Source organism: Melozone crissalis, unplaced genomic scaffold (genome assembly GCF_028551555.1).
Source record: "Melozone crissalis strain CALT ecotype California unplaced genomic scaffold, PUWL_Pcris_2 ptg000007l_1, whole genome shotgun sequence".
Taxonomy (NCBI): domain Eukaryota; kingdom Metazoa; phylum Chordata; class Aves; order Passeriformes; family Passerellidae; genus Melozone; species Melozone crissalis.
In genome coordinates this window covers 7897677-7922159 of record NW_026535785.1, presented here as the reverse complement: position 1 = coordinate 7922159, position 24483 = coordinate 7897677, and the positions used below count along the sequence as shown (strand labels likewise).

Sequence of the window (24483 nt, the reverse complement as noted above, 5' to 3'; positions counted from 1 at the left end):
CCTACTCTACATATTCACTGTTTTCCTTCCTTTCAAGTGGGCTGGGAATGGACAAATTTGCTTGAGCTATTCTGAGTTATCTGCTGCCCTCAGATTTAATTTTCACATAATTTAAACCAAAAGCTATGAAGCGTAGCAGTGTTTTTACAGGTCCTTTTTTGGTTGAAATTTAGAGGGTTGTTCTTGCAGCTGCTGGGTTCAGGTTTGGCCACAGTGCATCCTCATGAACCTCATCAGTTGTGGAAAATGGCTGGAAATTCCCACGGTTAGACTTTTATCTGCTTCATCTGCTCAGCGTGTTGCAGAACAAATCCAAGAAACACATTATTTTGTAAATGCAACTGGAAAAAGTTATTTCTTGAGGGCATGGGGTGAGCATGTACCACAGCTGGGCTAAATGTCAGCAACTGCTCCTAGTTACCACGAATGAGTCACGCTCTTCACAAAAGGCTGGATGAATGTGCAGTTCTGAGAACTGCTCTGCAGAGAGTTGCTCCCTTTGAAACCCCTGATCTGTTGACCCTGGTGTGCGTTGTTAACTGTGTGGTTTCTATGAGACAAATGAAATTTAGCTGCAGTCGAGCTTAAATTCATGAATTTAAAAATATCGTTTGTTTTCTGAGATGCAACTTGAAAACTTGCCAGCAGCAGGTTCCAGCTCTCTGCCCCCAGCACAGCAGCTCATTCACCACCCCACTGTGTCTCCTGCAGTGTCGTGATGCTCTCACCACCCGCCAGAAGCTCATTGCCCAGGACTACAAGGTCAGCTACTCACTGGCCAAGTCCTGTAAGAGCGACCTGAAGAAATATCGGTGCAACGTGGAGAACCTGCCCCGCTCGCGGGAGGCCCGGCTCTCCTACCTGCTCATGTGCTTGGAGTCTGCTGTGCACAGAGGTAAGTGCAGTTCAAAACTTGCTGGGACCTTGATTTTAAATTCAGGGACCTTCAGCTTCGATGTGTATTTACAGTCCCCTTCTCCTCTTTCCAAACTTTGTTTCCAAGGCGAATTTCCTCATCATGGTGCTTTCATCGCTGTTGTTTTGATGATCAGAATAGCTGAGTAACCCCCTCTGCCACTGACTCCTTTTGTGCAGACAAGAAGTTTAAAATGCAAAATAGCAAATCCCACTTGGACTGCTGATGTGTAGTTGCAAATCCTTCTATTCACTGTGAATTCAAGCAGCTCTTTTCCTCCATTGTGTAGTAAGCATTAAATATGCTACAAGGTTAAAACACAGAATAGAGAACCTGTTTATCCTCACTCAGGGAAAACCAGGGATACTAAGTCCCCTGCCTGTTGTAAATAATGTCTTTTCTTGCAGTTCAGTAGCTTGGGTAAATGCCTTAATTTCTTTGACTCTGGTTTTTCCCTATATAGAAAGAAGGGAAGTGTGAGAATATTATTTTTGATCATTTAAGTTAATGTAAATTGGAGGTGTCCTAACATCAGCTGCTGTCTCCAAAGGCATCAGAAGGCTCAGTGCAGCTGGACCGTGCTAAAGGTTCTCTGTGAAATTGCCACAATGTGAAACAATGTGTTACATCCTCTAGATCTGCACTGTTTGTTCCTCTAGAACTGCTTGTTTTCCCTCCTGGCTTGCAGCTGGGTGGTTTCAGAGTGAGCAGTGCATGCTGCAGTGCCTCTGGCAAGGGATGGAAAGGCTGCCATAATTCCATAAGCACTCTGCATTTGTGAGTTTGGATAACTCATTGCTTCTGATTGATGTGGAAATGATGTGCCCTGTTTGGAGAAAAGTTGTGGTTTGGGGTGTTGGCTTTTTTTTTTTTTTTTTTTTTCACTTCTCCCTGCAGTAGGGCAGGTGGTTTCCTGAATTGCATGCAGAAAACTGCTGTTCAGCTATTCAATTTCATGGTGGAACAGGTTCTGCAGTGTCTCATGCATGAGGCATAGCCCAGGAGGAACACTAATTATTCCACACAGCATCATGTACATGTGTTACAGCACCTGGCAGCCCCTGTTGGGGTGTCCTCTGTTCTGTTGGATGTTGTGCACATATAAATAGGTTGTGATGGGGACTGCAGGAAAGCTTATAGCAGATCTAAGCATTTACTACAGCAATATTCCTGTGCAGCTGCAGTGGTTTGTTGGACACTATATGCACTCTTGTTTAAATCTGAGTTTTGTCTTCCTGAGCATTTATGTACTATTGCCCTAGAGAACCTTTTCATTGGAGAAAATGTTTAACCTGCTGTCCAAACAAATTCCTCTCCCAGTTACATACCAAGCTGGCGAGCCTACCAAAGGTGACTTCTGTGAAAAAAAGGAACCCTTGAGCATGTGGGGAAAAGCTGACTTGTGCTAAAAAACTGGAGATCCATGAGTGCTTTCAGCTGTTCTTCAGAAGCCACTCCTGTAATGTGAAATCCAAAATCAGATTCACCTAATCTTTCAGGCATTAATTTTTTAAAAATCTGTGTTAAATTCATAGACTGGCTATATTTTATAGGGTTGTTGAAGTGACAGGAGCTACCACAACCACCGGTTTATTCCCCAGCACGAATGCTCCAGCACCCTCTCTTAGTCTGGTGTTGTTCAGAGTGTGGACATGTCCCCGCTGGTAGCCCAGGTCTGCTAAGGAGAGCTCTGCTAAGCACTGCTCCTAAATCACATCCTCTTCTCTTGCCCAGGTCGGCAGGTGAGCAGTGAGTGCCAGGGTGAGATGCTGGATTACCGGCGCATGCTGATGGAGGATTTCTCGCTGAGCCCCGAGATCATCCTGAGCTGCCGCGGGGAGATCGAGCACCACTGCTCGGGGCTGCACCGCAAGGGCCGCACCCTGCACTGCCTCATGAAGGTGGTGCGTGGGGAAAAGGGCAACGTGGGCCTCAACTGTCAGCAGGCAGTAAGCAGCTTCTTATCACTTCACTCAGTTTGCTCAGTTGGTAAAAGCACTGATTTCTGTCAGGGTTTTGCCTTGTGATGGAGGCTCTGCTGAAGTCAGCCTGGCTCTGCTGGGTGCCGCTGAGCACCTGAAGCAGTTGTGTAATTGCCATGCTGTGAACTTGGTGTGTAACAAGGGTAAGAGTGGTGGTTTTCCCCTCAAAAAATGCATTTTGGATTGTTGTGCCCTGGGCTTTTTATTGGATCTTCTGTAGTTCTTCTCCACCAGCTTTGAAGTAATGGAATTCTCTCCTGGGTGCAAGGTGTGCCTTTTATAGTTCTAAAACATTCCTTGTCCTTCTCTTTTCTCCCTCTCCTTCCCTTTCCCCCCTGTGCCCTGTCCTTGGAAATGCACAAAACCTTTCAAAGCACCTTCCCATTCAGTTTTACTTCTGCTATTTCATTCAGCTTTAATGATGGAAATGGAAGTTTAGGGGCAGGGAGGTACAGCAGACTGCTCTGTGTTGATGTACTTTCAGCCACTGAAGGAAATGCCATTTTCCTCCAAACTACCTCTGTAAAATAGGATATTTCCTTTTGCCTTCTTTTAACTCCATTTTGGCCCAAATACATCCTGCTTATCATTTCTTTAAATTGAAAACAATTTCATTTTGGTTCAAACTCATTAGTGCTTTTTTAATATGAAATTACATTTTTGTACTTATACTTGGGTTTGGTTTTAATGACCCATGAGCCAAAAAAGTGACATCAATGATAAAAATGGCAAGGGAGCATTACTGCTGATGTTGGAATATGGGGAGATGTATGCTCTTGACTTCTTTTAATGAAGAGAGCCACTGTTCTGTACATTATTGTTTTAAATGTAGCTTAAAACTTGAGCCTCAAATGATGCCAGTTTTTGTGTGTTATCAAAGATAAATTGATAGCTGTTAAAATTTTGTAAGTCATAGGGTGCTTTTGTGATGAAGCTTATTTCTGCATAAATACCAGGTGTACTGGTGCAGCAGCTGTACAGTTTGAGTCATTCCTGCAGGGATCTGTAGTGCATGACTTAAGCTTTGCAGCCTTTGTGTGAAAAACTGAATATTTCTGTTTAAATAGGAAAGTGAAACTGCTGCTTCAGAATTTCATTATTTGGAAATATTCATAACATCAGTTAATATTGGGAGTAACTTTTAGATCATGACATGCATGTTCAGAACAAGTCATTAATCAAAACAGGTGTACCCCAAAAGTGTTATGGGATTTCAGCTTTCAGAGAAAAATATCTTTAAAAATTTAGGGCAAGTTTGGAGGTTTTTTAGTTCTCTTATACTTAAGCTACTGTTTTATTTTTTTACAGTAAGTTGATGCAGTAGTAAATAGAATTGTCCATGAGTCCCCCTTCAAGTGAAATGTGTTTTGTTCTCTGGTCAAAGGACAGGAGAAAGCAAATTAAGTGTTTGTTTTATACCTTCATTAAGTTTGTCTGGATTTTTATGGGCAAGAGGAAATAGATGATTGCAAGAACAGGATAAGCATTCCAATGTTCTGAGTTTCTGAAGACTGACATGGTACTACTATATAGCTGCCTACAACTTTTGAAGTACTAAAGAATTGATTGTTCTTAATTTTTGTATTTGAATGGTAAGGGTTGCTCAGCTGTCAATGGCTTTGTTGTGTTTTGACTTAATGTGTTAGAATTAGCTTTCTGCTTTTACCTTTAAAGGTAGGTAAATTATCTTTGCAAGGAAGAGAATATTGTGTGAAGCTCTTACAGATACTGTGCAATTTGGGCTGGAGGCTTCAACTGCTTGTAACATGAGGTTGGCCCGTATGGCAATCCCTGAAGAAGGGAAGTTAGAGATCCATCCTTCAGAGTAAGCTGGGGCCATTTCAGTTCTTTTTGGGTACCTAGAGAGAACCTTTGGTGTGTGGTTTGCTATGGCTCTTGATGATGGAGCAGTTGTCTGTGGTGCCCCTACCTTATATTTTCACTTGTAGAAAGAGAGGAAAACAGCATAAGTGCTCTGGGATGGTCCCAGCAGAGCTTGCTGCAGTGCTTTGGGTCCATCTCCAGATGTTGTCTTTTCCATAGAGTAAAAAACTCACATCCTTGTGCTTTTAGCAGTATCATTAGCTAATGCTAATACAGCACCTTGATTTCTTGACTAACTCAAAACAACAGGTGTTGTCCTGAAATTCTTCCTTGTAGAAGCTCTATGTCCAGACACACCTGCCTAAAAAGTTTGCCAGAGGCAATTGGAAGGGGCAACCTCTGTTTTGGATCTGGTGTTACTTCCTGTCCTGTCTGTGAAGGTTTGCTCTGATTGTGCTTGTCCTATGAAAGGAAGACATCAGCCCATCTGCCAGAAACAATATAAAGAGTCCTAAAACAACAAAGCACAACCGAAGAACCTCCATTTCATTTTCCTGTAATAGCATTGACTAGATCTTTTCCTGTATGTGGATTATGAGTGATTATTTGTATTTAAAATTTTGAACAACATGCACTGTTAGATATTCTCAAACCCTAATGTTTTAATTTCAGAAGTTCCATTTCTTATGAGACACCTCAGCCAGAGTGATCTTGCATGTGGGAGTCTGTGCTCACACCTATCTGCTGTTGTGCAGGAAACACATCTAGACCCAAATGTTAGAGCTGTGTGGGGGCTTAGTCTCAGTTTGAGTGGTGAACTTGCCAAAATGCTAAAGCTCTGTGAATGGTAGAGGAGCAATGGCTTTCTGTAAGTTTTCAAGTTTCTAAGTTAGAATGAGGGCCCCTGGCTGTGTGCTGAGCCTCATAAAGGATCCTGCCCACAGGGGGGGTGTGTGTGCTGTGGTAAGTCATCAGATAGGAGATAGTATCACTTAATTGTGAGCATCAGCCCTTCAAAGGGCTCCAGCTGTACTGGCAGGGTCTAGCATCTCTGGTGTTGCTTGATGGAAGCAATATTTTATATTAGAGCTGTTGATAAATTGTTTTTCAAATAAGTGGCTTCTATGTTGCCCTGGTCTTACTTTTGGGGTTTTTTCAATTCAGACCTTTGAGTGTTTAAAACTCCAATCCCTCCTTAAAGGGCATATATTTCTTGCTTCCAATTTCTAAGCTGTTAAATTGGTAGTTCATTGTAAATTTAGTTCCATGCCCAGGATAAAAGTTCAGATCATTGTAAAGTTTATCCAGCTGCTTTTCAGCTCTAACGGTTTGTTGTGTGAGGGAGGAAAAATCCTATACAACCTTCACTTCTATCACTGGTGCCAAATTATTCCTCCTTCCCTGCAGTCAGGGCAGCTGGCTTGGTGCAGCACATCAGGCATGTGGTTGAGCATTAAGGTCAGGAATTCTGCAGTAGTGCCCAGAGCAGGGCGGAGGGATAAGGAGGTGTTTCAGTTCTTCTGAGCTGTTGTACCTGGTGTGCTTTGGCCTCTTCCACTTGATAGCAACAAAAATACCAATTAACTGAAACCTGAGAAAGAATCTGCCTACATAATGCTCTGTCCAGTTTATTTTATCTCTGTGTGTAAGAAAGTGTTGGGTTTGAGTTCTATTCACACATCTTGTAAATCACCTGGCTTGAAGTAATCCCAGAAGTTTACACACACAGAATATTCCTCATCCATGCAGGCTGTGTGAGTTTCTGCACCAGCAAAACCATAATATTCTTCTTCCTCTTGCAGTGACTCTTAGAAAGTTTGTAAAGAACACATCCAGTTAAGGTTTGACTTTAAGGTTCTGTTTGACCACTGTCAGAGATGTATAAAATGCTTCTTTTGTTATTATATTTATAAAATTAAAATATCTCAAGAATTTTTGATAAATAGTGCTCTTCTCAGGGATGCTGCCTGCATCCCTTAGAGGCTGAGGCTGGGCATAATTAAGAGCAAGTTGCAGGAAATCCTGTATTCCTCCCAGGCAATCTGTGGTCTCTCCTCATGACTGCAAGTTTCCTATTGGATAAATAGTGCTAGCTTGTATTTTCTCCAGTTCTCTGATGCTTTTTTCTTGCCTGTGTTTTGTGATGTTAGGGCTTTGCCCCTGAAAGTTTCCTGGGTGGTGTTTAGGTGCAGACTTTGAAAGGTGGAGGATGAAATTGTAACTGTGCTTTTGATTTAGTTGAGCTGAGGGCCAGTGACAAAAATCATTAACTAAGTGTCAAGACATTAAGAGCATATAGACCATTGGAGGTTGGTGTGCAGTTGCCTTCTCAGCAACCTCTCTTCCCACCCCCCCCCCCTTCAAATTTGTCAGCTGAGAATATTTGCCTGCCAAATGATGATACCAGTCTGCCTTCCATCAGTCTTTGGAAATCTACAGCTTGATGGAAAATGAAGTAGGGCATAGGGATCCTTGGCTGAGTTAAGGTCCAGAAGCTATCCTTGTCCCAAAACTGAGCTTTACCCAAATTCTCTTCCCCCGGCCCAGCAGACACCTCCCAAATTAATGTTCAGCTGGTATGGACTGTGTCCACATTTGATTTTGTAACACAGTGCTAAATATGCTAAGTGATATTTCTTTATTAAAAAGAGAATTGTTTTTCTGCAGCTTTTGTCGGAATACTTGTTTCACAAGAAGAAAAGATAAAAAATGGTTTAAACTTTGTAGATAGGCACACTATCTTAAGACATTGATTCAGGTTTCAGTTGTAAAGAGTATTCAGGAAAATACAAAAAGTTTGTGCGTTTGATATTGTCAGCCCTACGGTATGAGGCTACCATCAAAGCTTAGGACAGATCAAAAATACAGTAAGCAAATAAAATTTGACCTGTTCTGTTCTGTAAATTGGTATGTAAGTAGTCCAAGCTCATGGCTGACCTTCAGTGTGTAACTGGTCTCATACAATGTTCCTGGGCTACTACATAATGATAATTAGGGTCCAGCAGTGCTGGGGTTGGCAGCACAAGCTCTTAAAATAAAACACTGCAGAGCAGAGTTCATACATCATGGTGTTGTTACTGGCATAGAATTACCACACTGAGAGATTGTAAGTAGTCTCATTTATGTCTTTAACATTTGTTTTCCTGTCCACAATTCCTTTCTTCAGCTTCAAACCCTGATTCAGGAGACGGACCCCGGTGCCGATTACCGCATCGACCGCGCGCTGAACGAGGCCTGCGAGTCGGTGATCCAGACAGCCTGCAAGCACATACGGTCTGGAGACCCCATGTAGGTGCCTCTCACTCAGAGCTGGGGCTTTTTTCCCTGTTGGGCATCCATGAAGGTTGTGTGGCTGATCTGTAGAGACACTGAAACCTATCCAGACTAGTTACTCCAGACCAGTCATACAGAGCTGCACTGAGATGTTTCCATTCTTGCTGCACAAGCAGGCCAGTGTTTTCCAGGACTGGTTGAGCACTGGTGAAGGATGTAACTTTCACAGGCACTTAGACTTAAGTTTGTAACATTTGATGTGCTAATGTCTCTAACCATGTAAGTCTCAAGCAATATCACAAAGTGACAAACCTGGAAAGGCCAGATAAGCAAACCCATACTGCAGAGACAGGTTTCTCCTTTGTCTTTAGGTCTGATAATGTATTCTCCCCTGGGCCAGATTTTTGATGGAATGCTCCTTATGATTTTGTTGTATATCAGACTTGCTGAGATAACTAAAACAATGGAACATAACAAATACAAATCTGATATACACTTGTTTTAGATGTAATCTTTTTGAAGGAAGAGAAAGATCTTCACTGAGTTTCAACATCTTATCTCTGGTTCACTGGACGACTGATTTGGCAACACCAGCTGTTACAGGGAAGCTCAGCATTATTTTAACAGTCTGTGGCCTGACTTTTTCTTGTTTGCAGGATTCTGTCTTGCCTTATGGAGCACTTGTATACTGAGAAAATGGTGGAAGACTGTGAGCACAGGCTCCTGGAGCTCCAGTATTTTATATCTCGTGACTGGAAGTGAGTACTGTAAAACAAGATTTATCTTCACTTGTTGTTTGTAATAAGTGTTTGTATGCATTAGCAGTTCCTTGTAAAACAGTAGAGCTTGTGGTTGTTCAGAAGAGGACTTTCAAGTATGCCAGGTCAGTAGGGTGTTAATGCTTGTATAGAACATTAAAAGCAAAAGCTGCTTAGAAAAGGTGTGATGCCACTTAAATCAGGTACTTTTTTAGAAGTGATGCAGCCTTAAAAACTCCTCAAGTTTGAGTTCTAAAATTTGTTGCATCTTTGATTAAAGAATTTTGTCTGACGCTATTGAATGCGAAGGTCACTTTCTCTGCAGGTGGCAGCCAGTTGTATCTACTCCAAGTGCTACAATATGGAACTTAAGGAAACAAAGTTTTAAAGTATAACAATGACTCACTGTGTGAGAAGCTTCCTGCCTCCTTTTCTGGCTTTTTTCAATTTCTCTGTGTGATTACAGCCTGTGGAGCAGATGTAATACCCTTCAGAGCACTATTTTTCCATCTTTCTCATCCAGAGATGGCAGTGCTTTGTTTTAAATACATACAAAGCCCCTTGTGTCAGTGTTGGTTAGGATGAGGAGAGAATAAATTTGATAAACGTGACCAGTGAGGAAGGAATAAGTGTTTGGCTTGTCTTCTAAAGAAGATTGAGAGGTGAGGAAATAGAGTACATTAAATGGGGTTGCTGCAAGAAATTGAATAATTGTTCTCAGTGGCCACAAAGAGTGTAAGGCAAGAAATCCTGGACTTTGATTACTGCAAGGAGTGTTCAAATCAAACATTGAGAAAATCTTGACTCAGAGCAAGTCATGTATTTATGGACAGCATTGCCAGTAGCTGAGAACAGATGTGCTCTGTGAACCTTCTGCTTTTAAAGATGGAGCAGGGAGTTTAAGGCTTTTTGGCTGTTCATTTAGTCATCTGAATAATTATCTCCATAGGTAGACAAGAATACTTAATTTTCCCCCTCTTCCTGTTTATCTTCATTGCTGGGTCTCCTGCCTGTACTGTTTCCAGGAGGTAATTCATTGTTGGAGTCAAACTTAAATGATTGGAAGAAGGAAGACTGATTATTTGCATTTTCCTGGGAGTAAGAATAATTCTAATTCATAATGCAGGCAGCATTTTCTTATCTTTGTTTAACCACTGTTCCCCAGAACTGGCTTATGCATCTGTTGCACTGACTTTGTGCCTCAGACAGATGCACAGAGTAATAGGGGTTTTGTTGATACCTTTATCATTATCTATATCATTGTGTCCACTGAAATCACTTGATTTTGTTTTCCTGTAGTGTTTTATAAATATGAAATTTCCATTTTGGAAGGCTAGCAATATCTCACTTAGCTTTCATGTAATTAGACTTCATCTTAAGAGATCTGCACTTATATGCAAAGCAGGGGCACTGAGTTTGCAGTTGGCTCAAATGCAGGGCAGACAGAATCAATCCAACTCAGATTTTTATGGAAATGATGTTTCAGAATGGCAGCAGTACAAAGTGTAAGATATTACACCAGCAAAATGTGGTATGTACCTGCCTTTCTGCTGCTTCAGGACATCAAGGAGGTGATTTCTTTTCTCATGTGTCAGCATTTGGCTGGCATACTGCAGAAGAAAATGGGAGGTGCTTCAGGAAGTGTTGAAAATTTGATCTGTAATTAAATATTGTGGTGTTACTTAGGGAGTTGATTCCGAATTGAGTTGAAGCCACCTCTTGGTTCAGTTGGTCAGACACTGCTGCTGCGTGGTGTCCTGGTGGTGCCTGAAACTGGAAGTGGATTTTCTGCCTCCAGAGCATTTTGGGATATGAAAAACATTCCATGTTTGAGTGAAGTGCCAGCACTGACTCCTTTGTTTGCAGGTTGGACACGGTCCTTTACCGCAAGTGTCAGGGGGACGCCTCCCGCCTCTGCCATACCCACGGCTGGAATGAGACCAGTGAGCTGATGCCTCCAGGGGCTGTGTTCTCCTGCTTGTACAGGCATGCATATCGTACAGAGGAGCAGGGAAGGAGGGTGAGTGCTAATGGACACCTTGTTGCTGGTTGATCTGTGGTAGAAGGGTTGCACACCTCTTTGGAAGTTTGACACGCAACGCTAAAACTGCCAGAACTCAGACAAGCTACTTGAAATCATTTACTGTAGGTGGTGGTTGCACTGCTTTGGGTGCCCAGCTCCTCCTCAAGGGTGCCCTGAAGGTCTGGGTGGTTGTTCTGGTGAGGCAGAATAGGCCCAGCAGGATGACTGACCTGTGTCACGGGCCCATGGAGAGAACTGTGTGCTGACACCAACTTAACATTTCAGTTCAAACCCAGTACAAGTCCTCCCTCATGTCTTTCCAAAGAGGAATTGTGATTCCAGATAGCCAGCATATATGCAAAATTGGTTTTATGTAAAAAGGAGTTTCATGATCAGCTTTCCTTGGCTGTTGCTACTTAAGTTTTGATTTTTGCCCAGCTTCAGATTATATTCTATATAGTTCTTCCTGTTGATATAATGCATCCTTCCAGTTCTTTGGAGCATGCTGTACTGGTAAATGTGCTTATGCTGTCTTTGAAGACGACAGTGGGGATCTGACTTGCTGCCCTGCAGTCTGGAGATCCACCATAATCACATTTGTGGTTGAGAGCTGCTCTTTTCAAGTTTGCTGCCCTCTCGTGCCTTTAGCAGGGCACTCAGATGAAAGCACCTGGGTACTCGGTTCCATTTCTTTTGGCACTGTAGTGTACACAGTCCCTAGGAGTTGATGGGTTTACACAATGGCCCAGTTTAAAAATTAATTTCCACAGCTTGATTTAGAAGGTCTTTTGTGGCAGAGGTCAAGTATTGATTGAAAGCATCTCTTTTAGGAATAATTTTTTTTAATGCGGTTTCTTAGTCTGCTGAGTTGAGACTTTTTCATTCCATTTTATATTAATGCTGACCAAAGAAATCAATAGCCACCCTGCAAATAATCTATCAGAGAGAGAAAAGGTTTTTAAATGTGTTTTTCTTTTGGAAAGTAGGCTAAGGGAGCAGCTGTCATTTTGAAATTGAGTCTTGGAAGCAAACCCATGGGAGGTTAGACCTGTATTTGTTTCCAGTGCTATTGACAGAATGCTAGGTAACTTCCAGGGGTTTGGATTTTTAAATGTATGAAGCTTTAAGCTTCAACTGGTGCATTTTAGGTTGGATAAGCACCACACCAGTATCCCTTGGTTTCCTACAGTTTGTTTCTTCCTGTCTTGCAAGTGCTGACTCTGATATGCTGCAGTGGGGATTGCTGAGCAGAAATTACAGCTGGACTGTGTTGCCTTATTCTGGGCTTCCCATTTCATATTAAGGGCATGAGCTATTTTGACTTTCTTCTCCACATCTGGTCTCTAGCCTTGAGTGAAGGTGTAGCAGATAGCCTGGGGACCTGATCTGACATCTCTTTCATAAAGCAAAATAGAGGTTCAAAAATATAAAATTAAACTTAGTGGAATGAGAGGAGCATCTAACTAAACTAAAGGACAGAGCTCCAAGCTCTTTTGGAGCCCTCATTTCTGTGGGGGTCCTGGCAGGCCTGTGCTGAGCAGTGCAGGACTTCTGTGCCTTCTGGGATTGATGATGGCATTTGTGGTCACTCTCAGAACCTCACCTGACAGCATCCTGTTTGCCCTGTGTGGATGTAGGGACCCCATATCCAAACACTCCCTGTTCTCTTTGCAGCTATCACGAGAGTGCAGAGCAGAGGTGCAGAGAATCCTCCATCAGCGAGCCATGGATGTGAAGCTGGACCCAGCCCTCCAGGACAAGTGCATGATTGACCTGGGGAAGTGGTGCAGTGAAAAAACAGAGACAGGGCAGGTACTGTACACAATATGTTACTTTGTTTGCAAAGGGTGGGAAAGATATCAAGGTGATAGAAGGATGTCTTGCTGCCTCTTGATAGTGGAAAATGTGTTAAAAATTAGTGCAGTTTGAAACACAATCTGCACCAGACTGAGACAGGTGGTGCAGAAAAGCTTTGCATGTTCAGATGTTAGTAGAATGAGAAGGGAGAAGGGGATAGTTTGCAAAAAGGGCTTTAAAGAAGCAACCCTACCTCCATCAACCCTCTTATTTATACTATTCTATTACAAGCTTGATATTTCCCACATAAACTTTATCCCATTTCCATTTGGCAAGTACTGACGTGCTTCCTGTGTTTGTACAGAACTGAACTAACATCTGCAGCTACTTAACAAAGTTTCAGCAGATACTTTCATGTTAAACTGCTGTGCCTGGAGGGCTGTAGTGAAGGGACCATTCTGCAGCAGGTGCTGTAGACACCCTGTCTTTCTGAAGTGCCCATCATAGGCTGGGTAACTAACCTCTCTTTAAGGTTATGGAAAGGGCAGATTAAATGGGATATTCCAGAAGTGAAAGCACATCATGCAGCTTTTGAGAACAAGTGGTAAGGTAACATCCTAGACCACCATTTTCAGTAATTACTATATATGTGTGTTCTGGGAGTGCTAGTGGAGGACTGGGATTAAATGAGATTTAGGACTTTACAAAAAGGAGGGCAGTTTCACATGTATAACAATGTTTTAACCCCAGAATTTCAGCTTAGGTTCTTGGATCACACATGAAAATGTCTGTTTCTGTAGGAGCTGGAATGCCTTCAGGACCATCTTGATGACTTGGTGTCTGATTGCAGAGACATAGTGGGAAACCTCACTGAGCTGGAGTCTGAGGTGAGTGGATTTCAGCCTGGGGTAAAGGGAATAGATGAGCATGTCTAGTTAAGCATGCCATTTTAATAATGATGAAGAAACCTGAGGTTAGAGGAGCTGTAGAAATGCAGCTAGGGTCTGGCATCAAAATACATCCTTTTTACCCCATACAGTGGAACTTTTCCTGGAGGTTCTTGAGGAAGAGAAATAACCAACAGTTCAGGATTTTAGGCTGTTGATGGCATATTTCCTGCTTTAAAGGTCACTTACGGTACTAAAACTAAGATTTGCAGAGGAACCCAGTTAACTTTAACACAAGTCAAGATATGTGATGGGACTTGAGATTTTGGTCTTGCTTGCAAGTAGTTTTAAGTACTGTATTGCGGCTTCCCTCCCAGCCACAAAAATTTGGCAAGCAATAACCACCAGGTACATCAGTAGAGGTTTCCAGTGACTTTGGCAGCTTTACTTCTTTTATGAAGCTGCATATTTGACTGTTAAGACCCAGACTGTTCCCCATATCTCTTAAAATTTACACTAGGGAAAGTGCCCTAGGGAAAGTTCTCTTCCAGTGGTTAGAAACTTGGTTTTATCAGAACTATGACAAATCTTCAACTCCTGTGTAGATGTAAGGTGATTTCTAATGCTCTACACCTAGTTTGGAGGAGAATGAATGAATTATCCAAGCCAGGAGTTTCTGTGGAGCCCAGGCTCTTCCCTTAAGCTGGAAGGCTTGTCTTGCATTTGCCATGTTGGCAAGAGTGAACCCCAGGATTTCCAGAGCTAAAGGGCAAAGCTGTCTGGATTGCATTTCTCAAAACCCTGTAAACTGGGTTGAGTTTGAGTTGTTATCACAGGTTCTTTCCAGAGTCTTTTTCTCTCATGCATTCACTGTGAAAATGAAAAACTGTCTTTTCTGCAGGACATTCAAATTGAAGCCTTGCTGATGAGAGCATGTGAGCCCATTATCCAGACATTTTGTCATGTGAGTAGAGTACACTGTAATCATGTGAATATCTTTGAGGAAAAACTCAGTGGGAAAGGTTAGAGAGTTTTAGTATTAGTTCTTGCTACACCTCAAAGGTAAAATCAGAGGTAATGATTTCCAAAAGTCTTTAATTAAAATATCACCCTGAAATATAAATTCTTAGTTCTGCTTAATGTTTCTGCTGCTATCAGAGCCTTAGCATCAAAGTTAGTTTGAAGATGAAAATTGCTCTGTAGTTGGCAAAAAACACTCTTTACAGTGAGTTAAATACTAGACTTTTTTCCTTCTCCTTTACATGCAGGCATGTCTAACCATTGCACTCTGTTCAGCTGCTCAGCACTGCTGAAATAACTTCACTGGTGTAGGGCTGAGTAGCTAAAGAGCAGTGGAAGTCCCTAATTATAATATGTCATGTAAGCACTGAGTCTTTGCAGTGTGTTCTCCTGAGTCTGAAGTGTGTCTGTCTCTGAGATGGTTCTTTCCTGAGCTGTATAAACATAGCTGTGTGCTGCAGTTGTGTGGTGCAGCTCAGGGGTGGTCAGTTAATAGTGAGCTCACCATGGAGAGTGGAACTGCAAGTTCCATATTCCCTGGTCACAGTGGGCTACAAGAGTGTAAAACCCATGACTTGCAAAAGCAGTTTATTTTTATGCCTTTCCTCTCTTCTTCAGGAGGTTGCAGATAACCAGATTGATTCTGGGGACCTGATGGAGTGTCTAATACAGAACAAACACCAGAAGGAAATGAATGAAAAATGTGCAATCGGTGTTACTCATTTCCAGCTGGTGAGCAACGCTTTTTTCTGCTATCAGTGGAAGCCTGTTCTGTTCTTTCAGGGTATTGCTGGGAATTAGCTAATTATGAAATTAGCTCCATCTTTGAAATTGATTTTTTTACTGTATTTAAAGAGCTCTTGTGAATTCAGGCAGTTGTATTTGCAGGCCTGGTCATAAATGGTCACTTCTGGAGATGGTATTTTTTTTTCAGCCCTTCCTTCCTCCCTGGCATTTGGTAGACGGGGTCCCAACTTCTTCAGCAGTGCAGCATTTTCCTTACTTCCATATTACTAAGTTTGAACAAAAGGATGTGCTAATTGTGTGATTCAGCAAGTGTTCTTTTGGCCAGCACTTTGCTTTTTTTTTTTTTTTAAACCCTGGATGACTGAAGTTGTTTTTCTCCTCATTTCTCTCTTTCAGGTTCAAATGAAAGATTTTAGGTTCTCGTACAAATTCAAAATGGCTTGCAAGGAGGATGTGCTGAAACTGTGCCCCAACATCAAAAAAAAGTATGCAGCTCCTGCCCAAAGAGTATAAATGTGTAATTAAGTGACAGAGTATTTCATGATAGGACTGAAAACTTCCTTTAAAGACTGATTAGTTTGTATGTGTTCCCTTAGTGACTATGTTCTGGTTAAGGTAGAGGCCTGCCTCTTAAAATTACTTCTGCTTTACTCCTGGATAGAAGCCTGTCCTCTTTATTTTACTTGCTGTGAAATTAGCTAATTATTACAATTAGTGGATTGCATATCCCAGAATGTCTTATATCCTTGCTAGATTTATTGTCTTCTAAGAGGCAGACTACTTTTGTTCTAGTTGCTGATCTGGGAAGGGAAAATATCCCACTTGTTTTATCTGGTTTATTCACTGCAGTCTAAGGGATTTTTTTTAATGTCCTACTGCAATAGTGTAAGGCTAAATTACACACAAGGTCAGTCCTGTTTGTGGATAGCAAGACTATTTACATTTTATGAGGTAAATGCCCTTCCCATAGTGTAAAAGGATTGCTTGCAATGCTGTGTAGGTATTCACCATCATCTATTTCTGAGATGAAGCAAAGCTTTTCTAAAGTGCTGACATGACTTAAGAGCAGAAGTCTTGCTGGGCAGAGGGGTTGGTGGCATTTTGAATGTCTTCCTGTGTGCTGATCTAGACTCCAATTTAGATTTCAATTGTGATACAGTTACTTTACTTAGAACTGTACCCAGAAGTAAGCACAGATGCACAAGAATTTTATGCTATGTTTGGATTATTGGAGTCAGTTTCTCTGGTGTGGTAATCCAATATCAGCCTTGGCTGGTCTTAGTGAAGGGTGAATGAATAAAAGGCTGTTTTCCTTTCTGCAGGGTGGATGTGGTGATCTGTCTGAGCACAACTGTGCGCAATGATACTTTGCAGGATGCCAAGGAGCACAGGGTCTCTCTGAAGTGCCGCAAACAGCTGCGTGTAGAGGAGCTGGAGATGGTAAACATGCCTGAAACTCTTGTCCTCCCCACTCTTGTAGTGGGGGCCTTCCATTAAATCTTCCTGGTTTGTCCACCTTTGGGGCAAAAAAAAAGGAAGTTTGTTTGTAAGATGTATCTTATTTATTTTTTCCCCTTTTCTTACAAGGGCTCAATTGCCCTTCATGGTGAAAGTACTGATTGTCTGCTTTAATGCCTTTAAATATAGTCTTGTGAAGGCTAAGGCAAGCTAAATGGTCATTTGAATTTCAGCTAGAAGTGATTATGTTTAGTGTTAGACAGCAACGTGCTACACATTCTGATGTCCTTAACATCCTCTAGGAGAGAACAAAAGCTCCATTTTACAGACTGAGGAAACAAGCACAGATGAAGCAACTCGACTCCAGCTGCTTCAAGTTGCTCAATGGATAAATAGGAGTAGTGTTTGTTCTGGTAGGCAAAGCTGCCTCTCAACTTCCTGCTGCAGTGCTTGCAGTAATAAACTCTTAAGTTCTTTGTCCTGTAGATACTGTTTAAGTGTCAAAGCTTCACCTTAAGTAGGTCCATATCAGAAGAGGCGGTACTCTTGCCTTTGTATGAAGGAATTCAGGAAACTTCATTCACATCCTCCAGATCACCTACTAGATGGGTGGCTGTTAATATGTCCTTTAGTTTTCATGTAGAAAGATTTTAGTTGTCTTGGACAATTGTGATGATGCCCTTTTAGGAGAGGCATTGGAAATAACTTGTTAGCTCTATAATTTGATTTAAACTCTTTCTTCAGTCTAAAAAGCTGAGAGATTGCTGCAGAGAATTCCTAAGTTGATTTCCTAACACCACTTCTCACACCCAGGACCCCCCTTATATTCAAAGAAACTCAATGCCTATTGTGAGGGTTACTTACTTTTTGTGAGTAGAAGTCTTCAGTTAAGAGGTTAAAAAAGTGAAATAGTCTCAAGTTTTACTTTAAGGCTCATGTTGTAATTTTTCCTGCAGACTGAGGATATCAGACTTGAACCAGAGCTGTATGAGGCTTGTAAAAGTGACATCAAGAATTACTGCCAGAACGTGCCCTATGGCAATGCTCAGGTAATGGAATTTATTAATAATTTACAATTTAATTTGTACTTTCATTTCAGAAAACTTTTGAAGAACACTTTTGCCCATGTAAGTGCAGCTTGAGATTTTCATTTTGATATCAGTCAAATATTTTGGTAGTACTTTGGAATGTTAATTTCTTTCTTTTCCACTGGCCCACTAGCATTAGTACTGGGGGAATGCAATGCTGTGAGCCCTTCATTCTTCAGTTTATGCTGGTGTCAAGCTATTAGCAGCTGTCTACTGCAAATGTTGCTAAAGATTTCGTAGGCATAATGTCTGCAGGATGAGATTTGTGGTTCTGGAATAAGTCCAAGAGACCCTCTTCATCTCATTAAATCTTTGTGAGAAAAGATGAGCTTAAAGCAAGTCCTGTAAATAAGCAATGGTAATGACTTTGGTAAAATCTAGGCATTGGGAACTGAACTGCCCAAATGAGATGAAAGTGGTCATTGGGGGAGCACATGGCTGTGTATGACAGAGTTATATCAACAGTGTGTCCATTATGCTTGCAATGTTGTGTTGTAGATTATTGAATGCCTGAAAGAAATCAAGAAGCAATTGAGTACACGGTGCCACCAGAAGGTGTTTAAACTGCAGGAGACAGAGATGATGGACCCAGAACTGGACTACACACTCATGAGGGTCTGCAAGCAGATGATCAAGGTAATGGTAGTGTGCTCATTTGAGAGGGTGAGTTGGGATATAAGAGCTCTGTCAGCTTTGAACTTCCCATAAAGGCTTGTTACAACATTGCTGTGCTTTTTTCAGAAATACGATTGCATTTTTGCAAAGTAGTCTGTTTCTTAACTCTGAATCAGGCTGAGGTTTCTTCAGGGCTCTTCTCTTTCAACTTCCTGATCAAAGTCTATGCACTAATAAATTTGTCTTCCCAACTGCCTGCAGAATTGATGAGGGAAACTATGCTGAGGCTTCTAATACAGTTTTCATCCAGTCAGTTTGGATTTGGATTGGGTGAAGAAGTTATGATTACAGAGAAGAGTAAAATCTTCAGTTCACTCCTGATCTGGTGGACACAGACTTTTATCAAACTGATAGAGCAGGCAAAATCATGTATAACTTAAAATTAGAAATGAAAGCTGGAAGTGGCACCATGTAGAAAGCAGCAGTGAATGTTCATATAAGACACTGTTTTACAGTAGCCAGAATTCCAGGCTCTGGAACACTAGTATTAGTGGTCTGTATGTAGTGACTCCATATTTTGGCTGATGAAGAACATCCTGAGAGTTATTTGCTCTCCAGTTCAGACACATGTTTTTAAGAAGAGATCTGGGATCTCATGAAAATAGTGGGGATTTGGAGATGTAAAAGCCTTATCTTAGACCCACAGAATTAGTTTCTAACAAAAGAAATTAGTACTTGGTTTGAATATTGGGTAAGCTGGTTCACTTTTGACTATCTGATTCAAGGTGGGAATGGACTAATTATTGTAATGAGCTCCTCTCTGCTTTCTCCTTGTGTGTGGTCTTAGTTTTCCCTGAGTGGCACTAATGCACTCTTTACTGTTGTGTTGTCCAAGTAGGATTTACACAGGACAGCAGTATGTGCATAGATTTAAAAGATTAGGTTCTTAGTTTCTAAAATAAATGGGAACAAAAGTAGTTGAGTATGAGACCTAATTTGGTGGGTATTTCTTTCCAAGTGTACTGTTTCTTAAGAATAGAAGATAAAGGCAATTTGCTTTTGATAAAGCCAGTCAGGACTGCACAGCTCAGTGCTCAGTCCATAAGCAGAGACATTAATGCCCACAGTCAATTCAGAGAGTAGCACTGAGATGTTGGAGCTGGGCAGGGTGGCTCTATACCTCTCTGTTGGGCTGGTCACTGTTCCCTTCCATGAATTGGAAGCTTGTGGTTTGGTTTGGGTTTTGTTTTATCAAGTGCTTTTAGTGATGCAGCTTGTTGTGTTTTGGGGATTTTTTTGTAGCGGTTTTGTCCAGAAGCAGATTCAAAAAACATGTTGCAGTGCTTGAAACAAAACAAGAACAGTGAAGTGATGGATCCTAAATGCAAGCAGATGATTACCAAGCGCCAGATTACACAGAACACAGGTATCTCCTTCTGAAACAAAACCAGAACTTGCTTGCCTGAGATGTTCTGCATGGCTGGAAGAGTATCAGTTTTGTTTTGTTCTCCTTTGGTGTTTTCTGTGTACACACTGACCTTAGTCAGGTTCTTGAGGGTCAGCATGTGTTGTTGAATCCTCCTAATTCCTGAAGCTCTTACCTCACAATTTGAAATTCTGTTATGAAAAAATACTGTTTTCCCCGAAAATTATGTTCCTTGATGGTAAAATGTCATCCAGGAAATTTCTATCCCACTCTTTCTGAGTGCTATGCTCTGTAATCTGAAGAGATGTGTGCTCTAATGAAGTTCTGTCATCTCTCCTGGTTAGATTACCGCTTAAACCCCGTGCTCAGGAAGGCATGCAAAGCAGACATACCAAAATTCTGCCAAAATATCCTGAATAGGGCCAAGGATGATACAGAGTTGGAAGGTCAAGTCATCTCATGCCTGAAGTTGAAATATGCAGACCAGGTGAGTAGAGCTGGTATCTGCAAAAGAGAAAATGTGCAGATTGTGCTGATCAACAGTTGTTAAATGACAAATCTAATTTGGGCTTGTGGTGTGTTCAGCGTATATAACAGGCTAAAGGGGCTTTTTATGTTCCTGCAGAAATATTATAGAATACAGGTTAGGGTACAGGTGGTTGATTGCCAAAGGTCATTGAGTGAGTTAATGACTGTCTCCTCCAAACAGCGTCTCTCTCCCGACTGTGAGGACCAGATTCGAGTGATAATCCAGGAATCAGCCCTTGATTATCGGCTGGATCCCCAGCTTCAGATGCACTGTTCTGATGAGGTAGGAGAGCAACTCCATTGCTGCTTTTGCAGATGAAAGCTCCCTTTGTGTAACAGGTTTTTGTTTCTCAGAGCATGCTTTCCTAATAAGTAAAACAAAAAATTCCCTTTGAGCTGCTTCTTGCTAGTCAGATTCTCTGCTGTGACTTTTGTCCGGTGCACAAGAGTTGCAGTTTCCTGTGCATTGCTAATATGAAGGTAATTATTTCATCTGGGATCTTATCAGTACTTGTGGCTACGGAAAAATCCTTCTTTCCAGTTGTCTAAAAGAAGTCAGTTTTCTGGTCTTGTCAGCCTTAACTGGAATACAGTCAGGCTTTTAGAGTTTTTACTTTTGGTAACAGAGTTGGTCATGCTTCAAGTGTTACTTATTTCATACTTGCACATTTTTTCCATGCTGTTTTCTTCCCTGCCCTCCTCCTCAGTACAGTGATATTGACTTCTTGCTGCTGGCTTTCAAAGGGTTATGCATATTGCATGAGCCAGGCTGCATTTGGCTTTGGGGATTTTGGGGGGGAAGGAATCTCATCATGTATTCTTCAGCTGCACCCTGTGATGAACTAACATATTGAGATATAAAAGTGCTAAAAGGCAAGGATGATTGTTGTGAACTACTTATGTTAAAATACCTCTTTCAAAATAGATTTCCAGCTTGTGTGCAGAAGAAGCAGCAGCTCAGGAGCAGACTGGGCAGGTGGAAGAATGTCTGAAAGTGAATCTTCTGAAAATAAAAACTGAGATGTGCAAAAAGGTAAAGAAAATAAATTGGTTGTTCTAAAAAGCTTCCATCCCTGCAGAAGTCTGTGATTTTTTCCAGATCACATCCTAGGTCATATTCTAACTAGTATGAGGCCAGAGTGCTGAAATTCCCCTATATGTCTTGGTTCTGGCCTGCAGTGATTCAATTCAATTTCATTTTGCCAGTGAAAATTATGTTGAAAGTTCCTCCTTTGCAATTCCAGACTTGAATCCTTTTTTGATGATGGTTCTTGTTACTAACCTGTTTCTTGTGCTATCTCCATTGCAGGCTTTCTTAGGCCCAGGCTGTGTGCTTGAGGGCTGTATGAATTGTGCCATGATTATGGCACCTGATTTCAGTTCTAACTGAAATAGTCCTGGCATACTGCCTTTGTCTTTTAGATTAATATGAGTATTTTAAGGAATGTTACAAACCAGGACATTTAATTAAGCCTAAACCAGCATTCATATTATGTCCATATCCATATATATGTCCTTATCCAAGGACAGTGGTGGGTTTTCTCACCATCCTGGCTTTGAAAAGATGATACACCTTTCAGAGACATTGATCAGCGTGAGTTTTGTTCTGTCTCCTTTTCCTGAGACTTCCTTGTAATTTCCTCCTCTGCAGGAAGTGCTCAACATGCTGAAGGAAAGCAAAGCAGATATCTTTGTTGACCCAGTGCTCCACACAGCCTGTGCCCTGGACATCAAACACCACTGTGCTGCCATCCCGCCAGGGAGGGGACGCCGTAAGTGCTCGTGCTGTGCTTGTGTAACCTCTCAGCCTTGAGATACTTAACCTGCATTTCTTACCAGTGTAATCCTCCATACAAGGTATTTCCACCAGTCATTTGTAGACACCAGGATGGAACAGCAGCAGAAGTGGTAGATGAATGGGAGTTAAGAAGTCTTTCCTTGTTTCCAACTCTGTAGCTTAGAGAGGGCTCTGCCTGCAAGTGCTTGATTGGCAGTTGTGCATTAAAAGTCTGGAGTTGGTTTAACTAAGTCTGTGGTCTGTTTGCTACGAGCTAAGTAATTCTTCACTGCAAAGCAGAAAACATCTAATTAGGGATTAGTAAAGTATGGTAACATAAATAAAAAATACAAAATTTTATGCCTGTGTTTTATATGAGCATTTAAACGAGCTTATGAGTTAGTTGGCCAAGTCCCTCTGTGGGCACCAGAACACTGTGATCCCATTTCCTTTTCACAAAACTGTGTGAAAAGTCAGGAAGTTAAACCTTTCAAAATGTATTGTTGTTCAAAAGAAACACCTAACAAGCCTAAGGAGATAAGGCTGTGTTTTTTCCGAACTGAATTTGATCTTAGCTCTTTCTAAAGGCTGGTGGCATGGAGTTCAGAGTGTACAGCTCTTTGAAGGTGCAGATTTATAAGACTTCATAAAATCTCATGTAAACCACATGAATTATATATTGGATACGTACTGTAGTTTCTTTTTGGAAGTAAAAATTCCTTGCATCTCCAAATGCAATACTGATCATGAATCTTGGTGAAATTGCTAGCTTCAGGCATAGTCTGCCAGGTCTGTTTAGAAAGCCTTGTAACCATCACCCTTCATGAGAATGGAAGAGCCCTCTCTGCACCATATTATCAGAGCCACTCTTTCTATTTTGTAACACCATCTTCTGCACATTACAGAAATGTCATGCTTAATGGAAGCTCTGGAAGATAAGCGTGTGAGGTTGCAGCCTGAATGCAAGAAACGCCTTAATGATCGTATTGAAATGTGGAGCTATGCTGCAAAGGTGAATATGTAAATGATTTCCATTTTTTAATGCCTTAGATATTTCTGTTGCAAGGTATTTATGAAAAACTTCAACTGTAATGAAATTCTTGTTTCCAAATGAAGTTTATTATTTTGAGTTTGGTCCAGAAAAACTGAAATCAGGTTGTCTTCTTAGAACTTAGATCTTATTTTCTCTATGTCTGGGATGTGTCCCTAACAATGCAGAATTAAACTATCTTTTGTGCACACAGGGCTTAGTCTCCTGCAGAGAAAGTGTGGGGCAATGAAATAGGGGCAGGAAAACTTCCTGTTATAGAGGTGTCTCCTGAACAGCAGCTCCTTCAGGTGAATCATTGCAGACATGCTTTTTTCTGGTTCAGGCCAATTCTAGCAACGACAGGACGCCGCAATAGCAGCACCGGACACTAAAGCTGGTAAATGTCACAGCTGAGGATTGCATGGAAAGCACAGCTTGGCTCATTTATTCCCTTTTCACCTCCAGGTTGCCCCAGCAGAAGGCTTTTCTGACCTTGCCATGCAAGTTATGACCTCTCCATCCAAGAATTACATCCTGTCTGTGATCACAGTTGGCATCTGTGTACTCTTCCTCATCGGCCTGATGTGTGGACGCATCACCAAGCGGGTGACAAGAGAGCTCAAGGACAGGTAGAGCCTGGATTGCCTGCTGAAGAAATGCCTGCCCAGTGCCCAGTTTTGTACAGCCCTCCTCTGTATAGTCTACCCACCCCCTCTTGTGAGAGGAGAATTAAAAAAAAAAAAAAATTAAAAAAAAAAAAATTAGAAAAGCAGCAGGTGTTGGCTCGGTTTTCCCATCCTGGATCTCATCCATGGCATCTTCATCCTATGAAAGTTTGTGTGCAACATTGGCAGCCCAGCCAGCAGCTTTTGTTACCCCTTTGTTAGCAGACTCTCGTTTACCTGCCTGTAGACAAGTCTCTGTTGTACTGTTGGAACTGCCTTCACTCTCCAAATCAGACTGATATGACCTGCAGCTCAAGCAGTTTTTAAGTAAATTTTTAAAGACAGACATATTCTGCATACCGACTATATGATTTAGGTAATGGTTCATACTGAAATCTAGTCATCCTCTGTGGCTGGGTGAAGTTGAGGCAGGAAATTAAAGGGTAAATTGCATCTTACACCACAGCTGGCCTTGTTTTGGACGTCTTGCTCGTCTGTGTAAAGCATCTTCAGAGCATAGTCTTGGACAACCTAAGGACACCAACCACTGGTGTCGTCTCCTAGTGAATATCCTGCTTATGTGACTGTGGATTTTTTTGGCTGAAAAGATGTCCTTCCTTTCTTCCTCTGCTGCTCACAAGATAGAATAAAATACTGACCAGGATTGAA

At 41.6% G+C, this 24483-nt stretch overlaps 1 protein-coding gene across 1 annotated transcript in view; it reads left to right on the top strand.

The window, feature by feature from the left end:
- Positions 1-24483, top strand: part of GLG1 (golgi glycoprotein 1) — a 78576-nt gene extending 54093 nt beyond the window's left edge. The window contains exons 7-26 of the mRNA XM_054296284.1: positions 712-895; positions 2651-2865; positions 7889-8010; positions 8652-8753; positions 10620-10773; positions 12451-12588; positions 13374-13460; positions 14362-14424; positions 15099-15212; positions 15624-15712; positions 16550-16667; positions 17642-17734; positions 18272-18409; positions 19691-19814; positions 20159-20301; positions 20524-20625; positions 21268-21375; positions 21994-22114; positions 23025-23131; positions 23615-24483. Of these exons, the coding sequence (XP_054152259.1) occupies positions 712-895; positions 2651-2865; positions 7889-8010; positions 8652-8753; positions 10620-10773; positions 12451-12588; positions 13374-13460; positions 14362-14424; positions 15099-15212; positions 15624-15712; positions 16550-16667; positions 17642-17734; positions 18272-18409; positions 19691-19814; positions 20159-20301; positions 20524-20625; positions 21268-21375; positions 21994-22114; positions 23025-23131; positions 23615-23782 (2490 nt within the window). The 3' untranslated portion in view covers positions 23783-24483. The remainder of the gene's footprint in view (positions 1-711; positions 896-2650; positions 2866-7888; positions 8011-8651; positions 8754-10619; positions 10774-12450; positions 12589-13373; positions 13461-14361; positions 14425-15098; positions 15213-15623; positions 15713-16549; positions 16668-17641; positions 17735-18271; positions 18410-19690; positions 19815-20158; positions 20302-20523; positions 20626-21267; positions 21376-21993; positions 22115-23024; positions 23132-23614) is intronic.